Here is an 18,293-nt window from a genome sequence, read left to right as displayed (position 1 = left end):
GGACTTGGAACTCTGGCACAAACTTTTGGAAGTTGTCTGTTCAGGGGGGACACAAATAAGCCTGTCTGAGGAATACCCCTTTGGTGGAATATGTCCAGAAACTTGTCCCTGTGAAGTATCCATTGGTGGGATTGAGTCATGGATTTGCTTGAGGAGTCTGTCATGAGATTCCAGTTGGAGGGAATGTACACTTCCTGAATAGTCATGTTGCATTGGGCCGGAAATTCCCATACCAGAAGAGACAACCTGCAAAGGAGATGGGATTTGGTCTCCCCCTGCATGTTCACATACCAGAGGACTGTCATGTCGTCTGTGGACATTCGTAGAGCACCTGGACAAAGGAGAGGTTGAAATGCTTGTAGAGCTAGTAGCAATGCTTGCAATTGCCCAAAGGTGATGTGTTCTGATTTTTGGAAGGGATTCCAAATTCCCTGAACTGTGAATTTGCTCAAGGCCACTCCTCAGCCCATATCTGATGCATCTGTGTAGAGTTCTAGGACTGGGGTTAGAGGATGCAGGGGTAGACCTGGATTTAGGTCTATATGTTGGATCCACCAGAGAAGATCCCTCTTTAGGCAAGGAATGAGGGGGACTTGGTATTCTAGTTGGTGAGAATGTTGGGTCCACACTGATCTGAGGAACCACTGGAATTTCTTCATGTGGAGTTTTGCCATCAGTACTAAGGGAATGGTTGAAAGCTTAAATCCCAGCACCCAAAGGAACTTCCTGGCCATGATGAGAGTCCAGCGAAGAAGAGAGTGCAAGGAGGAGGTGGAAGTGACGCTCTCAATGTCTGTATGGATTCAACAACCCCAAAAAATGTGGTCCTGTGAATGAGTGAGGACTGACTTCCTGTAACGGATGGTGAATCCCAGTTTCCCGAGGAGGGAAATGATGGTTTCCAGGTTTTGCAGTAGAGTGTGGGAAGCAGAGGCCTGTAAAAAGCAGATCATCCAAGTATGGGAAAAGCTGGATGCCCAAAAGTCTGCAGTGCGCAATCACTGAAGCCAGGCATTTTGTGAATACCCTTGATGCTGTAGAAACACCAAAGGGCAAGGCAGAGAATTGACAATGCCAGGAACCCACAGAACAATGTAAGAATTTCCTGAACATGGGATGAATGGGGATGTGATGGATAAGCATCTTTTATATCTAGACATGCCATATATCTTTGGGGAAGGATAAGGTGGAATAGTGTTTGGAGTGTCAACATTCTGAAGACAGAAACCTTTAGGAAGGTGTTGAGATAGGATACATCCAATATTAGTCTCCAGGGGCCATCCTTTCTGGGTACCAAGAACATTCTTGAAAAGAAGACTTTTCCTCTTGAGGATCAAGGAACCTTTTGAATGGAGCCCTGTTGCCAAAGCTCCAAAAGGAGCTTTGGGAAGAGGGGCAACTGCTCTCGAGGGGTTGAGTGATGCCCCCAAATGTGGGGGAGGAGTGACAACCTATGAAGTACCCCTTTTTGATTATGGAAAGAACCCAGCTGTCTTGGGTGATGCTTTCCCAGACCCTGTGAGCATTTGACAGGTGAAGGGAAAAAAGGGAAAGGAAAACATTTGGAGGGTAGTCACAGACTCCCTGCTTTGTCAGGAAAGCACTGCCTTTGTTGTGAGGATTGCTGAGAACACTTAGGCTTCTGCTGTCTTTTGCCTCCTCTAGAAGACTTACCAGAGGGATGATGAGTGCGGCTATGGACGAAAACAGGCTTAGAAGGGGAAATTCCTGTGAAACCTGGGCACAAGAGAAACCAGGCTATGTTTCAACACCTTGAGTTCCTTGTTCTTTTCCTGTAGGGAATAGAGAGGCTGCTGCATTACCAAATAAGGTTGAACTGTCTAGTGGTGCATCAATTAATTTAGATCTGAAGTCATCCTGAATGGGCTGCAGCCTGAGCCAGGAAAATCTTCTAAGAACTGAACCAGTAGCAGCTGCCCTGGCACAAGCCTCCACTGCATCACAACTGCATTTGATGGAATGTTTTGCCACTTGGGTGGAAGCTCCCAGGATAGACAGAACCAAGGTTTTTCCTTCTGAATCTGGAAGATCTGCAATGACACTAGATGCCCGAGACAAAATCTCTAGACAGTGCTTTGTCATATGTGTCTGATAATTAATGGCCCCGAAAGGCAAGGTGGTTGACATATGGGCAGTCTTCCTCAGTCTCTCAAGGGTTCGATTCTCTTTGTCTGACAGGAGAAGATTAGAGGAGGGAAGCATCCTAGAAGGTTTGCATGTAGCTACAGAAATAACTGTTGGGTCTGCAGCAGTACACCTAAAGAGGAATCTACATTCCTCAGGGTCCTTGTAGAAGCGGTCTGGTATCTTGGAGGCAGGGGCCTGAGAGTCTGGGGCTTGTGAAGCATTGTGAAAGGCATCCAGAAATGCAGGATGCACAGGTGGAACTGCAGAGGGGCCAGGGACATCAACTTGTGGAAGTTGATAATACCTTTTCTGGACTTCAGAAGTTTGGGAAGTATCCCATTTAAAGTGTTCTCCCATTTTCAGTAGAGTTTCACCAAAGGATCTCTCTTCCACAGGGGAGTCCACACCAACAGACTTCTCTTCAGGGGAAACATATTCCTGGGAAGAAGGAATTTGTATGGAATTATCCAGAGATTCCTCTTCAGAGGAAAATTCATCAGATGAGTCATTGTCCCTAATCCTTTTTTGAGAAGGTTGGAAAGCAGCTATAGGAGCAGACAGAGATAGGCGGCTTGAGTGCCACGAATGGCCTGAAACAACCTTGAGGGAAGGCCTGCCAATCTGTAGGGGCCTCTCTGGGAGGGGACAAACGTTTAGTCTTTTGTTTTTTCTTTGCAGAAGAGATCTCCCTATGCAACCATTGGGGGACCGGATGAAGGTCTACATTCAAATACATCTGACATTACCTCTACTCTTGCTTGGGTGTGAGGTACCCCCCTAGGATCCCCTGTACTTTCAAGCCTAGGTTCCCCCACAACATCCTGACCGGACATGTGTTTGACCTCCACAGACATCTCATGGCCGAAGTCAAGGCAGCTTCAGAACTGGGCTCTGCCTCTGAAGCCGCACCTGAAATCGGACAAACCTCTGGGTTGACAAGCACCTCGCCAGAAACCTATGATGCTCGAGGTGCAGCAGAAGCTGCAGGCAGAGGTTTCTTGGCCTTGTGCTTCAACAGCTCAGACCCCGATGTACCCTCCATACGCTTAGCTAGCAACTTAAGCTTTTCGAAGAAAGCCTGCTTCTAAGGGTCTTTGGAATGAAGGACTGGCAAATGCTACAGGACTTGTGGTCATTGGTTAGGGTCTAAACAAGACAGAAACTGACAATGGCTGTCCTTATGTGGAATTCGTCCTCCACACCGGCACTTGCCCTTCTTGGATGACATAACCAAAACAGTAGTAAGAGAAAAAAATCCCAATGGGGCACTTATCTGGCAAAAAGCTGAAGTTACAAATGCTGAAACAATCGGACCAGCTGTTGGAATGGTGTTCTGACTGGTAGCATAAAAGTTCCGAGGACCATCCATGTACCAACATGCATATGTTGCTTTTATGGTCTACATCCAACAGCAGCATACCTGCAACTTCCCACATACCCTACAGTAGTATAAGACTTTTGTATACTGGCCAACATCGGGTTGCCTTCAGGTGGGAGATCCCTCATGTTAAGAATACTGCAGTAAGTAAACAGAAGGACCTCTGAGTTATCAGATCTGACTGTATCTGATTTTGGCACTGTTTTAGAAGCTGTGGATGTAAATCTCTAACTCTTCCCCTACCCATAATTCTCTTATGTTCCCCCAAAGTACCTTAAATCGAGTTTGCCTGATTATTACCAGAAGAAAATTTATTCAACAATAAACCAACAGAGGCTAGCCTAGGAGATGGATAAAAGTGGCCATAAGTAGAGAAACAGCCATCATTAGCTTTCAAGGACAAGGTCCTTTGTGAGGTCCATCCATTCAAAGGAGCACAATGTAACAATTCTGGAAGGGGGACATATGGCAGATGTTGAACAGCATGAAAACAAGATAACATGGATCTAGTGTTATAATTACATAACTTTCCTATTCGACGTTGTTTAGCCTGATTCAAAACTTTGGGGAAGACCCACAACCTACACCTGGGTTTTATCACAGAAGGATATTCCGGAGGATGGTGCAGCCAAATGCTATATGGGATCTGGACTGTACATCCAGCCTGTAGTGAGACAAAACTGTGAACAGTTGACCAAATTGTTGCAGCACAAATTTCTCAATAGGAACATTGCACATAAAAGCAGTACATGTAGCAATCACCCTTGTAGGATAAGCCTTTGGTTTTCTATGTAAGGATATCCCATCCTTCTATACACAAACATTATACAGTTAGAAAGCCACCTAGACAGCGTGACCTGAGATTCACGTTGCCTAGTTTAGCTCGAGAAAGCAACAAACAGCTTATCAGATGTCCTGTGTAAATAAAATCAAGTTGTCTATGAACATCAAGTAAATGTAAAATACACTTTCCTCTATTAGAAAATTTTGGAAAGAATACTGGCAGACTGATAGTCTGGTAAAAATAGAAGTTATGTTCTTACCATAACGTTCCATGTTAGTTGTCTTCTTCTCGCCTTCTTCTTGCTGGATGGGTTCGGAGCCGACCTCGGCTCCACTCCACTCTAAAAGCTCGAGAGTTGGTTCCACCGGCTCGAGGCTCCCCTTATATCCCACAATGCTAGGCGAGAGTTACCTCAGATCTCGTTTGTAAGCTAACCCCAGCTTATAACAGTAACAGTATAACTGTAAAACAGAATCCACCTCTAACAACAGGAAGAAAGAAGGGTGACCTACATCCTGAAACAAGAAATATGCATAATAGCATATGACTAAGAAAGAGGTGGTAGAAAGAGAGGTCACGATCACAACTCCTCTAGGTCTGTCCAGGCCAGGGGAAGGAGGGTGGGGCCTTAAGAAGAAGGCGAGAAGAAGACAACTAACATGGAACGTTATGGTAAGAACATAACTTCTATATGTTAAGTTGTCTATCTCGCCTTCATTCTTGCTGGATGGGACCGCGTCCCTAGCACCTTGTCCCGGGTGGCCTAACGGAACAGACTCCTGAGAACAGTGGAACCAAAGTTAGCTCTATGTCTAGAAGCTAAATCCAACTTATAATGAGAAATAAAAGTGTGAGGAGTAGCCCAAGTAGCCGCTGCACAAATGGTGTCAATAGGCAGTCTGTCTTGGAAGGCTAAAGAAGTAGCCAAAGCTCTGGTGGAATGGGCTTTAGGTTTATTAGGCAATTTTTGTTGTCTGATTTCATATACCAGGCAATCAAAGATGTTAGCCATCTGGATAATGATACCTTTGACACTGAAAGTCCCTTTCTGCTTTCATAGGAGACAAACAGCTGATCAGATTTTCTAAATTGTTTTGTTCTATCCAAGTAGTACCTTAATTGACGATGAACATCCAGGCAGTGTAATTTTTGTTCAGACCTATTGGAATACTCTGGAAAAAAGACAGGGAGGTCAATGCTTTGGTTTAGATTTGATGTTGAAACCACCTTAGGCAAAAAGGACGGGTTAGTTCGTAAGGATACTCTGTCCTTATGGAACAAAAGATAAGGAGGACGACAACTGAGTGCTTGAAGTTCTGAAACTCTTCTAGCTGATGTGATAGCCACCAGAAAGAGAGTTTTCCATGATAATACCTTCAAGGAACATGAAGCTGCAGGTTCGAAAGGGGAAAGAATCAAAGAAGCAAGAACTAAATTTAGGTCCCAAGGAGAAGGAGGATTTCTTATAGGAGGTCTGAGAAGAAAAACTCCTTTCAAAAAGGCTTTGCAAAGTTTGTGGGACATTAGGGCAGATTCAGAAATACCCACATGGAAGTTAGAAATAGCTGCCAATTGAACCTTAAGTGTAGATGGAGATGAACCTGCATGGAAGAGTTCAGCTAGAAAATCAAGGACTAGTTGGATGGAAGCGGTGAAAGGATCTATGTCCTTTCCTTGTGCCCAATATGAGAAGCGTTTCCACTTACTCAAATAAATCTTCCTAGTGGAAGATTTATGGGAAGCTATCAATATATCTCTAACAGAGTGAGATAATTGAGGAAGCCTGGCTATGGTTGGAACTGGAGGAACCAAGCAGTGAGGTTCAGAGAGGGAGGGGCGATGAAACTGACCCGACTGGTGGATCAAAAGATCTGGAACTAGGTCCAGATTCCACGGTCGCTCCAAAAGAAATCGATGTAGAAAGGGGAACCACACTTGTCGAGGCCAGTAAGGAGCAATGAGGATCAATGAGGCCTTCTGAGCGATAGCTTTCTGTATTACTTGAGAGATCAGTGGGAAAGGAGGAAATGCATACAGAAGTCCCGGGGCCAAACTTGGACTAGAGCGTCTCTGCTGGGTTGGCCTGGTAAAGGGAATAGAGTGAAATATTCTCTGCACTTGCTGTTTTGGGGAGTAGCAAAAGATCGCAGCAAGGCTGACCCCACTTGAGAAAAATTTCTCTCACTACAGAGTCTTTCAGAGACCACTCGTGAGGCATGAGTATAGCTCTGCTCAACTTGTCCGCAATGTGATTGGACTTCCGGGGATGTGCGTTGCTATCAGAAAACGCTGAGAAGAAATCGCCCATTGCCACAGTCTGAGTGCTTCTCAACACAGGGGGTATGATCTGGTTCCGCCTTGTTTGTTGATGTACCACACTACAGACATATTGTCTGTCTGGATTGCAATTGTTCCCAAGGGAAGAGAGTCTTGAAGGGCTTGCAACGCTAAAAGCACTGCTCTCATCTCCAGAACATTGATGTGCAAGTGGCATTCGTTTGGTTGCCATGTGCCCTGGACTGTCCTGCCCTGATAATGCCCCCCCCACCCGATCAGGGAGGCATCCGTTGTCAGAGTAGCAACCGGAGGAGGTGGAACAAATGGTCTTCCCGACAGGAGCTGGGGGGAAGACATCCACCACATGAGATGCTCTTTGCACGCTTGCGTGATCATAATGGTGTGAGACATTGGAAGTTCCTGGTATGACCATTGAGTAAAAAGCATCCACTGAAGGATTCGCATGTGGTATCTGGCCAATGGAAGGAGAGGTATGGCCGCTGCCATGATTCCCAACACCTTTAGAACTAACCTGGCTTTGACTCTGTTGCTGTTGAGAAGAAGTGACACCAATTTGTGAATGTCTGATATCCTTTGGTGAGTTAGCCTTGCAGACATGTTTATAGTATCTAGATTTGCCTATGTAGGTAATAGTGCGACAAAGGCGACAAAACAGACTTTTCGCAATTTATTGAAATACCCAGTTTTTGACAAAAGCGAAAAGTATAATCTCTGGCCATCAGAAGGAGATGCTTGGTGGGAGCTGTGAGAAGCCAGTCGTCCAAATATGGAAACACCTGGAATCCTTGTCGTCTCAGGTGAGAAGCTACCACTGCCATGCATTTGGTAAACACCGGGGGCAGTGGTGAGACCAAAGGGCAGGGCCCTGAACTGAAAATGACTGGTTCCCAGCCTGAAGCGGAGGAATCTTCTGGAGCGTCTGTTCATTTTTATATGATAGTACGCATCCCGAAGGTCTATAGAGCACATCCAGTTTCCTTTGCCCAAAAGGGGAAGAATGGATTGCAGCGTGACCATCCGAAATCTTGTTTTCTTGACTGATTTGTTCAAGACACTGAGATCCAAAATCGGTCTCCAGTCCCTGTTTTCTTTGGAACTAAAAAGAACCTTGAGTAGATTCCGGATCCTTGTTGGTCTGCTGGCACTGGCTGAATTGCTCTTTTGCAAGCAGTTTTGAAATTTCCAAAGCTGCTATATCCCTTTGAGCGGTGGAACATCTGGAAGGGATTTTTTGACTGATTTGGAAAGCGAAGAAAGGGGATAGAATAGCCTTCGAAATGATGGACTGTACCCATTTGTCTTGAGTCAGGGATAGCCAGGCTTCTGGGTACAGTGACAATCTTCCCCGACTGCCTCCGAAGATGGGCAGTCGGGCAACACCTCAGGGATGCTGAAAAGGCTTGTCAGGAAAGGCTTCCCGATTGCCCTGGTTCTGCGGACCCCCCCTGCCCCTAGGGCGACGTCTACCATTGTTATTCCCACCTCTGCCTTTGGTAGGAAAACAACTCTGTCGTCAGGCGAAGTCCCTTGAGATTGTTTACGGAACCACATCTTCCCACCCTTCTGGCCTTTGGGGTAAGGCCTAGAAGGAGTCGAAAAACAGACTCCGACGGCAGAAAGGGTCTTGCCATCAGTCTCGCACCTAGTCAGGGTTTCTTTCACTTGAGGACCAAAGAGAGATGATCCATCAAAAGGGGAGTTCGTGAAAGACGTCTTGAAAGGGTCCGCAAAATTGCATAGCCGCATCCAGGCGTGCCTACGTAAGGCTACACCTGTCCCTGCGGCTCTGCTCGCTCCATCGGCCGCGTAAGAGAGGCGCATGGAGGAGTTGGATATGGAATTAAGGGTAGCCAGCTGCGTGTTCATCTTTTCTTGGAAACCCGCAGCTGTAGGATCCTTTAACATTTCACTCGCTTCCTTGATCAAGTCCCTTTGAAGACGAGTGAAATGGCACAGGTAGTTCAGCGAACGCATGGTAAATGTCGCTGAGGAGAACATCCGCTTCCGTACCTATCCATGGACCTAGATTCCTTGTTAGGTGGATGGACAGGTACTGAAGGATCAGCCAGTTCCTTCTTTGTGGCAGCAGCTACCACCATAGCATCCACAGAAACTCCTTTTGATAAAAATTGCTTGTCTGATGGAGCTGTGATGAACTTAGAGGGTCTCCTGGGAGTGGGGTCCACTGAATCAGGAGCTGTCCATGCCTTCTTAGCAACCACCTGCATGAGGGGGTCGAAGGGAGGGGACACCCAGGAGGTGGAAGGACGAGAGCCAAACGCCTCAAGATACACAGATTTGTCCTCCGAAGGGTTGAGGGTTGGCCAATTTCCCCTCTGTTTCAGGATCTCCAGAATGTCTGCAAATGAGACATCTTCAGAAGGGGAACGGGGGGAACCCTCAGAATCCTCCAAGTCTGTGTCTGACGTGATAGACTCAGGTGAGTCAATGTGTTTCCTCTTGCACTTCCTCTTCCGAGGGGGCTCTTCTGCCAAATCAGGAGAGGCCTCGAAGAGGATGAAATCCCACAGGGGCTCCTGAGGAGCTGGCTCTCTGCGGTCCGGGATGAGGGAGTGAGTCGACTTACCCTGAGGCAGCATAGAGGGAGGGGCGGACGGAGCCGACTGTGGAGTAGAGCCAGGCTCTAACACACTCCGCATGACCTCGAATGCACCCCTGTCAGGCAGAGCCAGAGGTCCCCGCTCCGAGGAGCTAAGAACCCCCCTCGGCACCGACAGTGATGGCTCCGAGGCCGATGTCAGAGCCGAACTCACCAGAGCCGAAGCCCGAGAGGGAGAGGGGGTCGGACAAGGGTCCGATGCCACTCACCCCTCGAGCCGACGAGGGAAGTCCGGCGCCGAGATTCTTCCAAAGAAGAAAACGGAGCCGGCGACGGAGCCGAAGACAATTGTCTCGGCTCGGTAATCACAGTCTCGGTTCCGGCGACCCGGCTCCGAACTCAAGAGAGTCGAAGGAGGAAAATGTTGATGGACCGGGGCAGGCATCGACTGATGAGTCGGGCTCTGAAGCATCTGGGCTAGTGCCTCGGACTTAAGTAGTCGACTCACTACCCTCTGAAGGTCATGATCGGACAGCCTCGATGACCTAGAGGAATGAGACCTTTGGCTCCGTTCAGACAGCAGGGGAGATCCTGGAGCCGAATGAACGGAGCCAAGAGATGGTGACCTAGACCTCTTCCTAGTTGTCGGCTCCGAAGGTCTGGTCGGAGCCGACACGGGAACCTCAATAACCTCGGCTCCGGCCGGAGCCGAGGGAGCCACAGAAACTGTGGACTGAGACTTATCGGCTCCAGCCGGAGCCAATAAAGGCAAAGGTTGAGCAACCTGAGGTCTCGGCTCAGAAGCCGAAGACCTCGATGCCTTAGAGGGCTTCCCTGTTGAAACTGACAGGGAATCCTCTGGCTTCAGTAAGCCTCTAAGAATTAATTTGTTTTTTCTTTCCTGCAGGACCCTGGGGCTGAAGCCATGGCATACAGCACAGGAGTCCTGCAGGTGCAAAGGCCCCAGACAATAGACACAAGAAGTGTGAGCATCTGTCAGAGACATTTTCTGACAGCACGCATCACACTTCTTGAATCCGGAGACCTTTGCTTCTTTTGACATTTTCCTGACTGACAGGTGTACACAAACACTCACCCAAACACACAAGTTATACCCTGTCAGGAAAAAACAATAAATTTAGTAGTAATACTAGTATTTAAAGTACACTAAACTAGAATAAACTACAAGAAACACAAACACTCCACTAGGGAAGGGAAGGCCTAAGGGCCCAATGGAAGAACCAAAGGTTCTTTGGGAAATAAAACGGAAAAATTTAGGGTCGGGAATAAAGTTTCTCTAATCTACTCTAAGAAAGAATATTATCCTAAAAGGGGTTTTAAGAGTAATTTTTACAAGAAAAATTAACACTCACCAGGAACCGGTAGAAACAACCAACCTCGAAGCTGTAGCGGCAAACGAGATCTGAGGTAACTCTCGCCTAGCATTGTGGGATATAAGGGGAGCCTCGAGCCGGTGGAACCAACTCTCGAGCTTTTAGAGTGGCCGAGTCGGAGCCGAGGTCGGCTCCGAACCCATCCAGCAAGAATGAAGGCGAGATAGACAACTTAACATGCTCCTTTTGGATGTCACCTTTAGGAGCATGTGGGATGAGTTAAAGATGCACTGTCCTGTAAACCTCCATAAATGGTCTTTCATTAGGACAATGCTTGCAATTCTGAAATCCTCCTTGCAGAAGTGACAGAAATCAGAAAAAAGGGTTTTCCAAGAAAGATATTTTAATGCCACCATGGCTGCAGGTTTGAAAGTAGCATGAATTAAAGCTGTGGCATGACAGTAATGCCCCATGGAGCAACTGGATAAGTATAAGTGGCCCCAAGAAGGTTCCCTTCAGAAAAGCCTTAGAAATCTTAGTGAAGCAATGGGGATTTGACTGTGTCCAATGTAAAAGTTGAAAATGGCTGCTAATTGAACTTTGATTGTTAAGAAACTGGAGCCTTTTTGGAAAAGATAAGAAAAGAATTCCAGGATACATGGAAGAGGTACTGAATTCCCTTAAAAGATGCCCAAATAGTAAACCCTTTCCATTTGCTACAATAAACTATTCTAGTATTTGGCTTTGTGAAGCAAATAAGAAAAAAACTATTGAAGTGGACAGCCTGGCATCTCTCTCTGGCCCACTGTTAGAATTGGAGGAACCATGCGGTCAACTTCAAGGTCTTTAGATCTGGGTGAGGCTGCCTGGATGGGTGACTCAGGAGATCTGGAAGGTATTCCCAACATCCAGGGTAGATGTACTACATGAGGCCAGAAGAAGGGGTTCCAAACTTGATGGGGGTAAAAGGGGGTAATAAGGATTACTCTGGCCTTGCACCTTCTGGCTTTCTGAATAAATTTCATTATCAAAGGTATTGGGGGGGCATAGAGAGGACCTGCATGCCCAGTATGGACTAGATCATCCCTTGATTGACTGTGTGGAGAGATCAGGGCAAAGTAACTACTGCCCTTGTTGTTTAAGTAGGAAGCAAAAAGCTCACAGAAAGGTTGGCCCCAGTGACTGATGATTTGAGTCATCACTGTCTGATTGAGGGACCACTCAGTAAGCAGAAGAATGGACCTGCTCATCTTGTCTGCTACAACAGTGAAGTCCCCGGGATGTGCATTGCTATCAGAAAGTGACTGGAAGATATCACCCATTGCCATATTCTCATAACTTCCCGACAAAGTGGAAAGGAGTGGTTTCCCCCTGCTTGTTGATGTACCAGACCTATTGCCATGTTGTCCATCTGGATAGAAATCACACCGTCTGAAATGGAGTCCTGTAAAGCCTGCAACACAAACAGGACTGCCAACATCTCCAACATATTAATGTGAAGACTTACCCCCATGGGTGACCAAGAAGCTTGGACAGTCTTCCCACTGAAATGCCCCTCTGCACCCCAAGAGGGAAGTCTCCATGGTTACTGTAGCCACTGGAGATGGTAGGCAGCAGATAAGTGCCTCTGCTTGAGTGACAAATTCCAAATTGCTGGGCAAGATGGAGCAGAAAGTCCCTTTTTTGGACCAGAAGATCCTGGTTGGAGCAGTGAGGAGCCAAATGTCTAAATACAGGAACACTCATCATCCTAGCAATCCAATATGCTGCTACCAGAGCCATGCATCTGGTAAATAGCTCCCAGACTGAAAATGAGAAATCTCCTGAACTGCCACACATCTTAGTATAATGGTATACATCCTGGTGATCTACGGTGCACATCCAGTCACTCTTTCTCAAAATGGGCAGAATGGACTGAAGTATGACCATCCAGAACTTCATCTGTTTTACAAATTATTTTAGGTGGTTTAGATGCAAAATTTGCCTTTGATCCCCTGTCTTTTTCAGAACTAAAAAGAATGTGAAATAGACCAGATCCTAACTGGTCTGGGGGCCTACTAGGATGACTTTTTTCTAGCAGATTTGTTTTACTTTTGCTGCTGCTGCAGTTCCACCTGACTATGTGGTATACCTTTAATCCTTTTCTTTCTTATGAGAGAAAACAAAGGTACTAGTACAGCCTAGTGATTATCCTCAGCACCCATGTGTCTTGTGTGATGCTTGCTAGGCTTGAGGGTGCAGGAATAAGCTCCCTCTGACTGCCTCAAGAGTGTGGCAGTTGGCAACTCCTCAGGAACACAGATGATTTCATGGTGAAAGGACCATAAAATCCCTAACTCTGTGGTCCACACCTCTGCCTCTAGGACGATGTCCACTGGAAAGGCCCCTCCTCTGTCTTGGGATGGTCTGTATGCAGGAGCATCCTTGTTAAAAACCTGAGAATTTTCTGAACCACATCCTCTTCTCACCCTTTCTGGTTCTTAGGAAAAGGTAATTTGAGGGGAGGAGAAACGGATCCCAGTGGCAGACAGGGTCTTACCATGTTGCTTGTTTCTGGTGAAAGTGTTCTTAACCTTTGGTATGAACAGTGTTGAACCATCAAAGGGGGCATTAAGGAAGGACATCTTGAAGACTTCCGCACAGTCATAATCACATCCAGGCATGACAGCAGACAGCTAGGACGGTGCCTGCTGCTCTAGCTGCATCATTAGGTGCATTAGAAAGATACACGGATACACTGGACATTGATTGTAGGGTAGAGAATTGGGACTCCACTGTTTTCTGGATGTCTGCTGGTAAGTTATCCAAGAGGGACTTTATGAGCTCCTTGGTCATGTCCCTCTGAAAATGTGTCATATGGGCAAGGTAGTTAAGTGCTCTAAGTACAAAAGTTGCAGATACATGTTATCTGTTTCCCAAACCTGTCCAACTCTCCTGACTCCATTAGGGGGACTGAAAGATGTACGCTCTTTCAAGAGTTTCTTCTATGTGGCTGCCATCACAACCATGGCATCTACCAGGGGACCCCTGCTCCAGTGTGCTCTTTCCTTCTGGGTGACCAAGATCTTGTCCAGTTTCCTTGGAATCGGCTCCACCACATCGGGATCCTGCCATGCGCCCACTCAGCCACCAGATCTACTGAGGACATCCACAAGTGGCATCGTCCAAGATGCAGAAGAGCCAGCCCCCAAGCCTCAAGAAACACAAACTCCCCATGGGAGTGAGTATCAGGGGACCACCCCCTTGCTGTTTCATCAGTTCCAGAATATCACCAAATGTGACTTCAACCACTGGGGATCATGGGGTCCACGTCTGTCTTCTATGACAGATGCCACGGAGAAGTCTAGATGGCTCCTTTTACATGTCTGCTTCCTTGGACTCTGCCACATTTGGGCTTTTGGGGAAGGGTCAAAATCAGACTGGGAACTTCAGTGGAAAGCACCCCTAAGGCTACAAGAGGTTGACTGTTGCCTTCAATCAGGATGCAGGAGTTCAGATGCAATATTCAAGGGGTGAGGCAAGCATGACAGACACACCTCTTCTACTAGTCTGGAGGGAACCCTTTCATATGCTTTGAAAGCAGGGACATGACAGCAGCCTAATAACACTCCTCCAATCTAAAAATTGGACAGGTGGAGCAACCTCCACTCTGATCTGCCCCAGCTCTGAAGCCAACAACAGAGCAGAGCTATTCAGTGCTGACAAACAGAGGGGGAGAGAGATCTGATAACTTCAGAGACAATCCTGCTCCTCTAACCTCGACTCAAAAGCTTCAGCTCCAAGACTTGTCCCATTCTAACAAAATCAGAGTTGAACAAGTAAGGAATACAGCTGGAGTCGAGAGGAGTTTCAGCTCCAATCTACATGCTCTATATAAGCCCAGATCTGCAAACTTCAGATCCAAAGGCCATACCTAAACTGGGGACATCTATGGAGGAGCAGACTGGGCCGAAACCAATGAGCCCAAAAGGGACAGTGCCAGGAGGACCTCCTGTTGAATCTGCATCTGGGTGAACCTCCACATCATCCTGTCAACATCTGCTTCAGTAAGGCTCCTACAGACTGTAGAACACCTCAGATGAAAAAGTTAGGTATGAAAGATAGAATCTAAACAAGTAATGGCCTAGGACAGAGCCCTGTGGGACACCCTGATTATAACCAAGAATTTCACCTGTCCAGTTGCTGTATGACACTTGTCATGTCCTATTTGTAAAGCCATGCAACTATCCAGCTTATCAAGAGTACATCAATACCTAGCTGTACTAATTTATTGATCGGTGTTTTTTGTATGACCCTGTCAAATGCTGAAGTTAAATGTATATAAATTACATCACAAGTTTTCATTCATAGCTGTTATTATATTGTTATAGAACATCATGTTACAGGTGGTACATCTATTTTCAACATATGCTTGCTGATATATAGTTTTAAGTCTCCACCAATCCAGTTCTGACAATAACTTATCCAGTATTAGTAAATACATCTATAATCTGTTGTGTCTGAGAATTAATTTAGTGACTGTTTTACTTCCATATAATCTGTAATTAACCTTCTGTGCATTAGTTTAGATTTCAGTTTGGCAGAATTATCTATCAACAAATTAACCTTTATAACCCTATGATACTGCACATCAATGGTGGCAAAACTTGACTTGAACAGTAATTTCTTTAGGAACACAAACCATGTCAAGTATGTTCTGCCCCCTGGTAGGTTTTCTTTACAATCTGAAGCAATTGTTGTTCCTGAAGATATGTTGTGAATAATTTCCTTACTAGCGTTGTTGAATCAATATTATTCCAGTCTGTTTCTGGTAAACTTAAAGTCCCAAGCTAATATTATTCTTCCCTCCTGTGTTTCATGCAAGAAATGTAGGAATTCCTCTAGGTTATCTGCACTTGACTTTTGTGATTTATACATTCCAGCAATTGTTAGATGTCCCAGGGTGGTCTTTACTGTCACAGTTACATAGTCTATAGCATTGGTGTTATCACTGAACATGTAATAATTGCAGGTCTCATAATTACCTTTAATCCTTATCATTACACCTCCACCCAATTTTTTGTTAGAATGTCTGTTGCAGTAAAAACATTTACACGCTGGACAGAACTGGTTTCCAGTCAATGCTCTTTAACCACATTTCACAAACAATATCATCATCAATCTTGTGGGAATGCAGTAAACTTTCCAATTAAAAAAAAAACTTTCTTATTAATGCTCCTAGCATTAACAACCATCAGAGATGCATCAAATGTTGCTTATCTGTGAACTGTTAAATTTTTGACCAGGCAAAAATCACGCCTAGTGTTTGTCAAATATTGCAAAATATCTACTGCATACATTATTTTCCCTGATCTTGACAAATGCACATCATTCTGTTTGAACACGTCTGCCCAAAACTAGGCTTGGATGCCCTACACATTTCCATTTTTTACAACAGGACATTTCCATGTAGGTATTTACCCAAAAAATCTTTTCATTCACAGTGACCTGTCTATCCTATGTGTGATTTGTGAAAAACCCGTCCTAACACCAGTACAAGTTATACTATCCAAGAGGGCTGTCAGTTCCCTACTAACAGTCAGAGAATCCTTGCGGATGGCATCATTTGTACCAACATGAATAAAAACGGATCAGTACTTCTTTACATTAAAGCATTCCAAGGCTCGTCTCACATCTTTTATTATTGCTCCTGTCAAGCATAACACTACCTGACATTCATTATCTTCTCTGCAAATATAATTATCAGTTCCTCTAATAAATGAATCTCCAATTACAAGAATATCTTTGCTGGCCAGCTCTGAAGAATTTTCAGCTTCTAATACAGTAATATCTGCTCTGTCAATTATTATGAAGGACAGATCTTTATCATCATTAGTCTTATTAATCCCACTGTTTTCAATGTGCATTAAATTCTCATCCAGCTGGTATTGTAAACCCACAACTTGAGCCATGCAGTCAACATCTAACAGTAATATTCTTCAATCCTTCCACATTCAATTTTGATTTTTTCCTTTTCACCTGCCCCTTGCCTCTTTTTTTCTACCTCCTCTGTTGAAACAATGATGCCTTTTTCTGTAGAATGAAAGTTTTCTGATAGAAAAATATCATTCCATGTAACCTGTATGTTACATAAAGCAGTGTCCTTTTTACTACGTATTCTCTTTCCTTTACGGTCATTAATCAGTTTCTTTTTCTTCTTTATTTGTTGTGAGTTTCTTCCTTTCTTTGTTTTTTTTTTTGTTTCCTTTTAAACAAACTGGCTCCTCAGATTGCTGAATACTTGCATCACAAATTCCAAAGTTGTCAGGGGCATTGTCTTGTTTCATAGGGGTTGAATGATTTTTGCAGACAATGGATGAATCTTTTCCTAAATGTGTTCTATTGTTCTATACCCAACATTATTTATTTCATCAGTCCAGTCATTATTTGAAACAACAGTTGTCCAACCCATGCCAAGTGCAATCATCATCAAGCCTAGATTTACGTCTAACAATGGTAAGCAAATCATCCAACTTTTGACAGGAGGAACACCGATCACCAGCGTTATCAGCTTTTACCTTTAAGCATAGCATTTACTACACTGCACAAGATATTTGTGCATTAGCAAATTATTAATTGTACACTCATTTAAGTGATCCATATTCAGCTTCAAATAAAATAAAATATTGTAAAAGAAAAGAATAATCAAAAACAGGAACCACAGAATTCAAAGAGAACTTGAATCAACTTCTATGAAAAGAAAATCACACCAGTAATATACAACTAAATAATAAATTAAGTACAGTAAAAGTGGTCTGACCATACACGTTCTGCAAGCCATACAAAAGTTGTAATTCCTTTATGTCGCTCGTGAAGACGAGCAGTAGCTTCTACTCACCATGACTCGCACTTCTTTTTAACAGTAAAGATCAATAAATCACAATCCAAGGTAGGATTGTTTAGATATGCCCAGGATTTTCCTCTCTGCAGTCTGTGTGAATTTATAGCTGTCTAAGCCCCTTGGGGTGGCTAGAGCTTGCCTGTCTAAAACCTCTCACTTTTTAACAACCAACAGTGAAAATGGCAGTATCTTCTAAACAGTATAACACATGGCCTTGTGGATGTGTATTTCAGCGGTATATGGCGATGTTGCACAACAATGTTTAAATATTAAATAAGAATCCATCAAAAGGGCTACATAGACCTTTAGGAGGTTAACAATCAACATTTTATGCAGTGGGCTGTCTAAATAAGATCTTGCCAATTGCAAATGCCCTCCTTTAACAGTTTTCATCAAACTTTACCTGTGTATCCAATCTTCTCAAAACTAAGGAGGTTGAAGATACTGTTGTAGAGCTGCAGTTCCTTCTTGTGGGTTTGGTCCATTTCATCAAGTATTTCCATCAGCTCATTTCCAGTTTTAGATGGGTGGCTGCACTCAGCCTCATGTACCGTCAGTTCATGAAATGGACCCTGCCATGGACATCCAATTCGTTTGTATTTGCATAGTGACACCCTAATAACAAAGAGAGGACAAACAAATGAAAACAGGAGAGAGGTTACATTAATTTTATTTGCTTGTGATCATCTTTTAAAGCATCCGATACATTAAGTAATCTCACATGTATGATGCTTCTTGCACTGCACTGGCATTCATACACATAAAAACGTACTCTCCTCAGAAATGGCAGAATTCTAAAATGAATCTGACAAAATGTGGCTAGCAGTAATACATTTCAGAAAACTAAAAAGGAAGAATTTGCACAGCAATGCTCGTCGTGTAATACTTCATCATTATTAGATTTCTGCCAA

The 18,293-nt window shown here is 44.6% G+C and overlaps 1 protein-coding gene across 1 annotated transcript in view; it reads right to left on the bottom strand.

Moving 5' to 3' along the window:
• Positions 1-18,293, bottom strand: part of CYHR1 (cysteine and histidine rich 1) — an 892,696-nt gene that overhangs the window by 269,428 nt on the left and 604,975 nt on the right. The window contains exon 3 of the mRNA XM_044067419.1: positions 17,786-17,997. Within this exon, the coding sequence (XP_043923354.1) occupies positions 17,786-17,997 (212 nt within the window). The remainder of the gene's footprint in view (positions 1-17,785; positions 17,998-18,293) is intronic.

This window comes from Protopterus annectens, chromosome 3.part1, assembly GCF_019279795.1.
Source record: "Protopterus annectens isolate FY-2018-M chromosome 3.part1, PAN1.0, whole genome shotgun sequence".
In the NCBI taxonomy this organism is placed as follows: Eukaryota; Metazoa; Chordata; order Ceratodontiformes; family Protopteridae; genus Protopterus; species Protopterus annectens.
This window is presented reverse-complemented; position numbering and strand designations above follow the sequence as displayed.